A 12,085-nucleotide genomic window follows, 5' to 3' on the forward strand; every position below is an offset into this window, starting at 1 on the left:
TATTCACATCATTTAGGGACACCATTTTAGGAAAACAGGCAATATATTATGGGACGGAGGGAGTATATTTCAATTAACTTTTATATTGGTCCTGTTTGGTAATAGGTTGTTCGTGGTTGGTTGTTGATTGTTTCACTGGGCTGGTTTGACGGGCTGTTTAAGCTGGCTGCTTTTGTTGGCCGTTTGAGTATTGATTGTTTAAAAACATGTTTGGTAAAATCAGTTGTTGGTTGTAACTATGTAAAATAACATTTAACGACATTTTATGCTTTTATTCATTTTTTAATAAATATGAGTCAAAGGGCCCTGCCTCCTTACAGCGTTACCATGTAAGTATGTAACATTCGAAACACAGAACTCCAACTGTCCATTCTCCCACTGAAATCATGAACACTTTACAAAATTGGAAACTCAATTTTTCGTGTCGTATACAATGATCGATTACACACTATGAGTAGATCGTCAAAACTCACTTCTGAAAATACAGTAATCTCTTAAAAGTATAATGTAAAATCTGATTGACATTATTAAAACATATATATGGTACTAACACCCATGATCAGTTCATGGTAAACACAGCAAATTAACACTTCTTCGATAACTAGAGTTTAGTCGCGAGCAACTGCTACAAGTTGCTTCCCAACATTACGACCAGAATAGATCCCTATCAAGGCTGAAGGAGCGCTTTCTAACCCTTCAGCAACGTCTTCAACATATGAAATCTTGCCCTCCCTGATGTGTGGTAGTATCATTTCCAGGTATTTAGGGTAAAGATGATAGTAGTCACCAACTAAAAATCCTTCCATACGGATTCGTTTGGAGATAAGATTAAACAAATTGTGAACGCCCTCGGGTTGTTCGAGATTGTACTGTGAGATCATTCCGCAGGTAGGGATTCGGCCATGGAGTCTCATGTTTGATAGAACAGCTTCAAGCATCTTCCCTCCAACATTTTCAAAATATATGTCTATGCCCTCCGGGAAATACCTAATCAAAGCAAGATATCAGTAGTTGTAAGAAGTAAAAAAATTAGCAGGTGCACGCGAGAGTAAAAGCCTTTGTAAAATCTCCCAAGTTTTGTGAGTAATGAGTCGCTTATTGAGCAGATCCACTTCTTACTTTTTAGTCCATTTAACAAGAATTGTCTTTGCTTATACAAAGAGCTTCCACCTTGCATTATGAATGTTTATCACTAGCATTACTGGCAGTGGTCATTTAAACAATCCCGTTATGCATAAAGTTAAAGATCCGGTCTAAAACATGTTAGCAGAGAACACATGTACTCACCTCCTCAAGGCCGCATCCAGGTCTTCCTCTTCCTTGTAATTGAAGGCTTCGTCATATCCAAATTTGTTTTTCAACAAATCAACCTATCATGGAGTAAGTTAGTGATAAAAAGTTAGAACCAGGGAGATATTTAATTTATTATTCTTCAAAATCAAGTGATAGTTAACACTACTGAACAAACTTCAAGATTTCTGTGTCAAGTTCCAATTTCATCAAGTGCAATCTGTTAGATATTTAGATTGAGCAGTAAGTAAATCACCTTTTCTTTGCTACCAGCACTTCCAACAACGTAGCAACCAGTCAGTTTTGCAAGTTGTCCAACCAGTTGACCGACAGCACCAGAAGCCGCAGAGACAAAGACACGATCTCCTTTCTTAGGAGCTCCAACCTCGTAAAAACCAGCATAGGCTGTCATGCCAGCCATACCTAAATATGATAGATAGAAGTCAAAAACATCGAACGATTTGATTTCATTTTTTTTAAACAGGGCACTAGAGATATGCTGAGAAGATATTAGGAAAGCTGCAAAATTATATGAACAATGTAGGAACCACCTTTCCCCATCTTATTGGCAACTACTACGTATTTCTTATGGAATTCAGAAGATTGTTGTAGTTTCCCATTTCATTCACATTTTAAAACCCGTGATATGTGAACAAATTCAAATCCTTTTCGTATAATGCTTCCATGAGTCCATGCCTCCACAATACCAACTACCATAGCAACAGAACTGCTCCTCAGTGGCGGTGTTGACTCCGCCAATCAATTCCTCCTCAATCCAAAACTACCACCTAGAGTGCTAAAACTCTGACGATAATCCATCATCTTGAATTTCATATCCTTTTCAGTGACAAAGAAAATAGCTGAAATTTGAATTTAAGTATGCTTCCAGTTGGCAGCTATTTATAAACATAGTTTATCTTCCAATCTCTCTTATTCTTAGATAAATAAGTTGGCACTCCACGCCTCCACTTACAAAAGGAAAGCGTGCCAGAAAACATGGGATCAAGGGATCCCCCTACAAAAACCCCATTTCATGTAGAAAACCTATGCAGGATATCACCTTAGAGTGGGTTCATGAATTCATTGGCTGGTTTATCTTACTACGTACATAGTATTGGGCTACTTCTGAAAGAAAAAAGTATTTTCACTAGCATCCAGCAGAGGTATCCGGGATTCAACAGAAGTAGAGGAAGACTTGAGAAAAAATTGTGGCCAGGTTACCATACATAACCATTTTTATTGCAGCTAAAGATATCTATGATTAGTAAAGCATGACACACATAATTCATGTAACCGGTTCTTGTAGCCCTATCCAGTATCCACTAACAACATTTCTACAGGAAATTCTATGTTTATTCCAAACAGAAGAGTACTCCAACACCTGAAACATATTAGTACACCTTTTTCCATCCATCCATTTTCCTGTTATGAGTTGGCACTCTAGTTCAACTATACTAGAAACACGAATTTAAGGAGTTCATGAAAAAATAAAATAGAACTAATAAAGCATCACAGCTTACCAAGAATCCCAGTATAGTAGGAAAGAGGAACATCTGTATGCTCTATTTTAAAGAAATGTTGTGGAGATGTAACAAGGCTATATTCTTCCCATCCAGTTATTCCCCATAAAAGGTCGCCTACTTTGAAGTTTGGATGTCGGGAATCCAGAACTTTGGACACTCCATACCCCGTTATGGGCTGCAAAATATTCAGCATCTTAGTTAAGATTTCAACATTCATGTATATATGCTCTCTATCACTACTTTAACCAAAAAAAAAACAAAGTATGGATTTTCTCTCTGAACTTGTGAAGGAATACGAGATGATTCACAAGTAACATGCCTAACACTATATCAAATTATCAATTACTAGGTCGAGTTCAATAATTGGTCAAGGAGACCTTTGGCAGGACAAGAATTCAAGTTGTGGCACAGCTTATTGTATAAACTACTTCAATTTTCTAGTTGATTAACCACAAATCAATTGCTTCAACATAATCTTTTATCAGTACTTGAAACCATATTAGCCAGGTTACTAAATGTACTGTACCAATCTAAGCTTCTACCCCTTTCCGAATCAAGTTATAATAGTAATCTGAGAAACATTCAAGCAATCATAGAATGTTTAATCTGGGATGCATGACTTGAATACAAATTGTCTCACATTATTCAACAAATTTCCCCCAAGATTCTTATACAGTAGCCATCAATTGTGATCTTAGCACTACAAATCTATTTTAACACTCACAATTTCCCCTTTCAATTCCTACAAAACCTAATGAAATTCGACGCGCCATTAATATCAAACTAGTGCTAGAATCATTTCCCAATTCACATATGCTACACACTCCAACATACATTTCTAGGAAAACCAACCCTCCAATTTGTTACTCCAATTCACTATCTAGAAAATTAAAATAAATTGCAGAACCCTTAAAAAAAAAAGTAATCTCGTTGATACATTGACTTCTTTGTTCAATTAGAATTTAAAACAGCATTACCCTAAACAACAAAACACACAATCTCTGAAAAATAGGACAACTATTCCAAATTAAAAAAAAAACTCAAATAGTACTAATTCATCAACAATTATTAAAATAATCCCGCCCCGTCAAAAAAAATAATTAAAATAATCCCACAACAGAAAATTAAACAATATAATAATTGAGAAGGATAATAAAATGAGTAATTAAACTAAATTATACCGATCCAGGAAGGAAAGATTCAACATAAGTGGGGCGATCATGCTTGGCCATACGACTCCGCATGTAGGGATCACAAGACAGGTAGAGATTCTTAAGAAGAATCCCATTAGAATCTTCTGGAACTTTCAGGATTATTTTGGAAGTTTTGAACTCCATGTCTGATTCTTTTGGAAACCCGACAACATAGTCTTTGAAGATTACTTGTTTGTTGCTTACTTCTACGCCCGCCATTGTTGCTCTGCTAGTTTCTGGATGTGCGATTGAGGAGATGGAGAGATTAATTTTTGTTGGGGTTTAGGTGGGTTTTTATAGGAGAGAGAATAAGTATGAACAAATGTCATTGTGGGTTTGAGAAATGTGTACTTTGATTTTGATGTGGTTGTGGTGTCACCACATTTTTGATTCATTGCTACGTTGATGCTTACAAAATTGGAAACTCCTTTCTCGTGTCGCATACTGTCATTGAGTACACACTGGTTTTTATTGGTGATACGTCAAAAAAGTTTAAAACTAAAAACGAAAATGACAAAGGTTTTAAGCGGTGTCACAATAATGATGTGACATGCTTATGTGTCATGATTTAAATAGAAAATTAAAATATTTAATTTATATTTTTTTCGGCAACTTTTGTGTAAGACCGCCTTACCGGAAAGACCACTTTTGTTGCTTAACTAATTGGTTCAATTTCTTAACTAATTGGTTACATTACTTAATTAATTGATTCAATTGCTTAACTAATTAATTCTTTTGTTTAACTAATTAATTTCTTTGCTTAACTAATTGATTTCGGTGCTTAACTAATTAGTTCAAGTGCTTAACTAATTGGTTCCATTACTTAACTTATATGATATTAAGGTGGTCTTTTGTGAGAAACCGCCTTATAGAAAAGTTTGTATATTTTTTTTATTATACATGTTATAAAAAGGGTAGGAAAATTTTAATATTCTAATTTTTTTCCTTTTTTATATCGGCTACCTTATTTACATATTTTCGTAGTAGAAATATTGAAGGAAAATTTGGTAATATTAATCCAACCTTTGACCGATTTTCTTTTATTAAGCCCACCTACGACATATTTTTTAATAATCCCACCTTTATTACCCAACAACTTTTATTGGGCCCAACAGGTCATAAAACTGTTGTAAGCGGCATTATTTCTCTACATGGCAGTACTCTCTCTCGATATATTCAGTCATCATCATCAATTCATCACCATCTCGTTGACTTTTTCACCGATTACCGGCCACTTAAGCCCAATAAAAGTCGTCGGGTAGTAAAGGTGGGATTATTAAAAAATATGTCGTAGGTGGGATTAATAAAAGAAAATCGGCCAAAGGTTGGATTAATATTACCAAATTTTCCAATATTGAATTAATAGTAAAAATATTATGGTGACGCGTAGCCTACGTGGCGCTTATATGTACCAATTAAACTGCGACACGTAAAATTACTGTCTTCAACTAGACATTGGTTCAAAATATGGTTTATGCACCCGGATGCACAATGCTCATTGTGCATCCTGTTTTTAAATGAACATATAGTTTAAATACAAATAACATATTGTTCATATCCAAAGAACATATAGCCAATGAACATATAGTTCAAATCCATAGAACATATAGTTTAAATATTTCACTAGTACATGTACATTGAAATCATTCTCCACGTTCATTAGATTTTCAATGAATGTTGAACAGGGTGCACAATGAGCACTGTGCACCTGGGTGTATAATCCAAATTGCGATAAAGGTTATACTTTGTACTTCGTATTTGATAGAAAAAGTTTTAGTACTACGCTCGTATTTGATTTAATTTTAATTAAGTTATCGCGGGACGATTTTATAGAATTATTTTTAGTGTAATACGATCTAAATATACGCTTTATACTACTTTCGTGAATGGATCAAGAGTGTAGTCTATACTTCTGATTTTTGTTTATTTGAATTTAGTTTGAATCTTATTAATGTTAGCTAAACTTATTAAAACTCATTTTAGTTGTAAATTAAATTTGATCTTGAATAACTCTTGTTTTTTTTTTTTTAGAATTTAACCAACCTGAACTTATTTGACCTTATATACCCTGAACTTATATCATTAATTTGAAGACTTTGGTGTTTGGATATCTCATAAGCCATGTCTATACAAGTGTACGCTGTGCTTCAAACGAAAGGTATTCTGTCAATATTGTGTGAATAAAATTGGAACGCAACCTTTTGTTAAAAAAAAAAAAAAAAAAAAATTGGAACGCAAGTGATTTAGGACCGGAAGTGCTATTCAAATTGATGACGTTTTCAAGTGCGTAGTGTGTGACTGTAATCATGTTGCGGCACGCATATACAAATTCGGCATAGCTAGGTGTCTCATGGAATGGCAGAACACTACAATAATCTCTGATTGCAAAGAAGCAGTGGATAACATCAGCAGTGACCAAGCAACTGTTTCATTACTCACAAATTTGTATGGAAAATGCAGGAAGTTGCTAAAGAGCCAAGAGCACCTATGGTTGAAGTTCAGAAGAAGACAACAGCTCGTGGAGGTGGATTACATAGCAAGAAAAGTCAAGAGACAGCTGAGTCTGTTGGATCAGTGCATTAGCATTGCCCCCCTAGCATCTTTGATGATATCTCAGAAAACAATGAAACTAATTTTTTGGAAGCATGCTTGCTTCGTAGTTTTTGGCCATTTGTGGCTGTAGTATTTCACCCACTACGAGTGGAGAAACCAAAAAAAAAGATGTCTTTTTTTTGGTGTGAATGAGTAATAACGGCAATATAAATTACAAATAGGGGCGGGGATTCGAACCTGAGACATATTGTACACAGGCCCTTAGTCTTAACCACTAGGCTAAGACATTATTGGTGTTGTTAAGAGGTTTTTAATTGCTAATTTTGTTGAAGGATTGTGATTTCAGTGGGTTAAAAATTGAAAAAATAACAAATAGTGGATTAATATCGAGTGTTAAAGAGGGAGATGAGGTGGAAGAGAATATTAATGTTGAATGAGGAATATAAGTGGTGTGTTAAAGCTGTAAAATAATTCGTATAACAAACCACAAAGGGAAAATTTGAAGGAAAAAAAAACAAATTAATGGAGGAAAGATGGGATGACACATGTCATCTAATAATCTATGATATTCCTAGGTATAGAAAGATATGTGCCATAATGTTATTAGTCTATTGTTAGCAATTGAGCATAATATTCGTCATATTTTATTAAGATCGGTTATCGAATGGTTATCCGTAGTAATATTTTGTAGAGTAAAGCACAATGTTCCCGGAAAATTCAGTTGATAACGAATATGCATGTCAAGCATTTACTGTCAGTTTAAAGAATTACATGTCAAGCACAATGTTATTTTTTGTAGAAAGAGTCACAGGGGTCAATTGATGTACACAATCTTATGTCATTGGCATCAAACTTCATAGTTTAACCAACTAGGTTAATTGAAATTCAAATTATACATGTTTGTTTGAAGATGTTTGTTTGAAATTCAAATTAGCTACCACGATATATAGCTAAATGAGCTAGATAGAAAGTAGTACCTTTTTTGTACTTCCAGTACTTCCAACAACATAGCAACCCATGTACTTAGGCAAATTTTCCAACATAGCAACCCATGTACTTGGCAAATTGTCCAACATAGCATGTATGTACTTTGTTCGGGTATGGTTCATTCGGGTTTTCTATGGTCGGATTAGATAGAGTCGGGTCTGGATTAGTTTTTTGGGTCAACATCAGATCGATTCATATCGGGTGGATTCATTTCGGATCAGGTTTTCGGGTTAGATCAGAGTTTTTCGAATTAGATCATGATATATTAAGCCGAATCAGATATCAATTTAACCAATGGATTTGAGGTCATGAAGTTAAGATCAAGTCGTCGATCCCATTTTTGAGGTCTAAATGGAAACTCCAAACTACCAATTATTGGAGTGACTATGGAGCCAAATTGAGATGTAAATGGAAACGCCAAGCAATTATTGAAGTGACTATGTGCACATAGAGTTGGATATGGGCTAGACTAGCCTCACATGAGTTTGACCTCACCATGGAACAAACCCGTTTAATTAGCCCGTCATAACATGAGAGTCATGCGCTCATCCCATAGAACAAACATGTTTAGCCCGATATTTATATGAGAGTCATGCGCTCATCCCATGGACCGTGCTTATACAACTTTTTGAGAAATTGACATGAGCACAATGTACTTGAAAAACGTGCACATAGTAGATACACAGTAAAATCTCAAAAAAAAAAAAAAAAAAATTGCTCCCCCATTCCTAAAAGATTGTCTTATATTTCTTTTATTTGCCCCATATCTTAAATGATAAAATTTTCATTTGTTTTCTCTCTATCTCTCTCCTCATGGGCCCACACTAGAGCTGTTAAAAACTGACCCGACTCGAGAAATCTACCTGTATTTTTAAGGACCTGGAACCGACCCGAGACCCGAAATCTTATCTTATTAAAAAGAGAATAGAAGGTTTTGAATTAAGGGGCATTGAAATAGTGCCACCTTTTTGCATAATACCATATGTGTCCTTCAACTTTTATTTTTTATTTTTCTTATTATTTTTCCTCTTATTCTTATCTCAATACACAATTTTATTTTCATAAGTGTACTTATGTTCTTGTCTTACCATCTTCCAACCCAACATCCTCTTCCATCGCCTCACCCAACACCAGACCAGTCCACCACCAAAATCACTGCTGCCACCAACAATCAGAACCGAAAACAAAAAATTCAATTATTTGAAATTCCGACCCGCACTTTTTGAAACCTATAACCACCACGGCGGTGCCTATATCAACTAGACCTGGCAAACGGGTCGTTTGGATCGGATTCGGGTCGGGTCTACTTGGGTCGGGTCGTTTTGGGTTATTTTCTTTCGGGCCGATTTCGGGTATGGATCGGGTCCATTCGGGTTTCGGGTTGCTTCGATTTTTTATAATTGGTCGGGTTTGGTTCGGCTCAAAATTTTGATTCATTATCGGATCAGGTAAATATCAGATAGGTTCATATCAGATCGAGTTTTTTGGGTTATATCGAGTTTTTCGGCAAATCAAGTTTTTCGGGTTTCGAGTTTTGATTATGTTATTTCTCTTTAGATTTGATGGTCACTATCATAATATTACTAAAGAATTTTCCTATAACACATAAGAGTATAAATTAATAAAATTAAATACTCCCTTCGTCCCAGATTAGTTGTTACACTTCTAAATTAGGAGTGACCCCACAATTATTATATTGTCTCTCTCTTCCCACTAAAACTTTTTTGGTCCTCATACCCTCTCTCATTCAAGTAAAAAAATACTCCACTAACTCCTATCACATCTACTATTTCAATAAAATAACAATTGATAACCAAACAACCACTTATCACCTAAAACTTTGTGCAAAGGTAAATGTAACAACTAATCTGAGACGGAGGGAGTACTAATAATAAATTAAATAATAATAATATGAAAAGCTAAAAAAATGTACTTAAAACTAATGGGTAAATTCGAGTTGATCTTTGGTTCCGATCGGTTTTGAATCTTCGGTTCGGTTCGGGTTTATTTACATTTTACAATTGTTTTCGGTTCGGGTAAAATTCGGTTTTGGGTGCAAATTGGTTCGGGTATTCCGGTTCAAGTCGTTCGGGTATCGGGTCATTTCAGGTCAAATCACTTCCGGGTCGGTTCCGGCTTCCAGTCGTGTCTATTTGGTTTTCGGATCAATTTCGGGTTAAAGATCGGATCAATCGGGTCGGTTTTTCAGGTTCGGGTCAGTTTTGTCAGGTCTAATATCAACCATCAACTAGGGATAACAATCTCTGACCCGACCCGATAACCCGACTTGAACCCGAACTAAAGTTATAGAGAGGAATCTGAACCCGGCCTGAATCGACCCGAAACCAAACCTGAACCTGACCAATTAATCTGAATTGCTACCCCTACATCCAACACAGTCACCTACTCACCCCTCTTGCAAAAATGACAATATCGGAAAGAAATCAAAGTGGTGCAAAATTAATATACAAGTAATAAAAAAAATACTTCGCATTTGAAGCTTAAATAAATCAATGCATTCCCTTTACAACATGATGATCACTTTATAGCTTCAATACCATAAAATAACATTCATTAGAGGAAACCAACGAGTTCTAATTTTTAAATTTAGGAATCAATAATGACTTGTGTATAAGAAATGGAGAATATATAAGTTTTTTCAATTCAAGATAAAATTAAAGAAAAGGCAAGGGTAAACAATTGAAAGAGGAGTTAAGCATAAAGATGGGGTCTAATCTTTTAACTTTTTCACCGTTTGGGACCTACAACTTATTTTTACACTGTTTAGGACTTACTTTTTATTTTCTTGCCAAAGTTAACCAAAGTAAACAAAAGATCAATCGCCTTAGTTAAAAGGTTAGTCCCTTGGTTAAAATAGTTAAAAAAAAGGTCATTTTTGTTTGTAAGAGTCCTCAATCAGGCCTACGAGTAATTACGAACAACTCATTTTCTCTCTCCTCACCCAAACAACCACCGCTTCAACCACCACTACACTACCCCTCTCTCTTCTCTTGCAATCAACCACCACTACACTACGTCAACACCCCTCTCTCTTTTCTTGCAATCAACCACCACTACACTACTACACCACGTCAACACCCCTCTCTCTTCTCTTGCAATCAACCACCCCTACACCTCTCTTCTCTTGCAATCCTATGGAGGAATTTTTGGAAAGTTTTTGATCTATTGAAGTTGGTTGAAAACAAGAATGAAAGAAATAAGAAGAGCTTTGTTTAAACATTAAGGGGGCATTTAACCCTCCTCCACGCCGCCACAATTGCCGACATCTGCTCCATGGCGTCACTTAGGCAATTTCCCCCTTTTTTTCTCCCTTGTTCTTCACATGCAAGCTCATCAATGGCAGTTAATTGATTTTTTTCCCTGGAAAAATGGAAATAATTTGGTATTTTCATTTTTAACAAGGTATGATTTCATGTTTGGAAGAGAATCATCTCACAAAATTTGGAGCAAATCGATCTGTATATCGAAAGAACGGAAATAAAATTGTTGGTGCATCAATATGTAGTTTTGTTTTTGGGGCATGGAATTTTGTTGTTGTTAGTACTTAGTAGCCGGTATATTTAATAAAAGATTCAAATATTCAATTCTAACATTAGAATTCCATTAATATTGGTTAATTTGAGGTTTTGAGAAGGCGACATTGCATTGCGTTGCAATGCAAAATACACTGTTCTTCAAGAAATTGCCTAATATTGGTTAATTTTCATTTATTTAATTTTTGTTTGGAATTAATTACATTTAAATGTTTTTCTTTGTTTTTTATATTGTTTATGTGGTTAACGGTGAGTTAGCCTTGGGTTAACTTACCGAAAAGTTGGCTTGAGATCCTAAAAGGTGAAATAAAAGTGTAGGTTCTAAAGGTTAAAAACATGAAAGGCGAGTCCCCATTCTTAGCTTTACTCATTGAAAGAGAATGGCGGTGGCCATCACATTGCTTGGGTCGGTTTTGGATGGAATTTCGTGTCCGGCCAATTTGTAACGGGTATAAAAGTGGGTGGTTGTTTTGAAGCCCGTAGAATATTAAAGTTGGTTTAGAAGAGTAAACCACTAACATCAATGAAGGTGGTTTTATTTAAAAGATACGAAGTATTAGGTTAAGGGCACTTTTAAAATACAAACGAGGCCCAATATGCATAATAGAATAAGAGGGATTAAAATAAGAAAATGAGAAGAAAAAAAATATGAATTCTCTACATTGTGCCTTTGTGGCATTCTAAGTTGTAATCGTTGTTTTAACATGTACACATTTTACATTTATATCCTTCAGGTGCAATTATTTTTGTACCATAAACTCGCCGTCAACTTTAGTTAGTTACTTTTCATAATCATTTTCCGTTTATAGAGACACAACGGGAGTGGAGTGAGTGGTGGTGTATTTTCGACCCGTAATGTTGGTTCTAAGGGTTAATTTTTATTTAGTTGTAAACTTTCATTATTATTGAATCATTAAATATAGCACTATTTGTTCAATTGATGTAATATAGGTGTACAACCTACGTCTTACTTTTAAAAACAATG

At 35.2% G+C, this 12,085-nt stretch overlaps 1 protein-coding gene across 1 annotated transcript; it reads right to left on the bottom strand.

Moving 5' to 3' along the window:
* Positions 1–338: 338 nt before the first annotated feature.
* On the bottom strand, positions 339–4,345 carry LOC110788925 (2-alkenal reductase (NADP(+)-dependent)). The gene is made up of 5 exons (XM_021993556.2): positions 3,995–4,345; positions 2,811–2,988; positions 1,547–1,713; positions 1,288–1,370; positions 339–987 (listed from the first exon to the last, which is right to left on the bottom strand). Exons 1-5 carry the CDS (start codon positions 4,223–4,225, stop codon positions 609–611), a joined length of 1,038 nt encoding a protein of 345 aa, XP_021849248.1. The 5' UTR covers positions 4,226–4,345; the 3' UTR covers positions 339–608.
* Positions 4,346–12,085: the final 7,740 nt, after the last annotated feature.

The sequence above is a fragment of the Spinacia oleracea genome, chromosome 3, assembly GCF_020520425.1.
Source record: "Spinacia oleracea cultivar Varoflay chromosome 3, BTI_SOV_V1, whole genome shotgun sequence".
Classification (NCBI taxonomy): domain Eukaryota; kingdom Viridiplantae; phylum Streptophyta; class Magnoliopsida; order Caryophyllales; family Amaranthaceae; genus Spinacia; species Spinacia oleracea.

Coding starts and splice junctions, on each gene's coding strand:
- LOC110788925 (XM_021993556.2), bottom strand. CDS start 4,225: ATGGCGGGCGTAGAAGTAAGCAACAAACAAGTAATCTTCAAAGACTAT. Junction 1,714..2,810: donor CTACTATACTGGGATTCTTG/GTAAGCTGTGAT, acceptor TATCATATTTAG/GTATGGCTGGCATGACAGCC. Junction 988..1,287: donor CTGGATGCGGCCTTGAGGAG/GTGAGTACATGT, acceptor TGCTTTGATTAG/GTATTTCCCGGAGGGCATAG.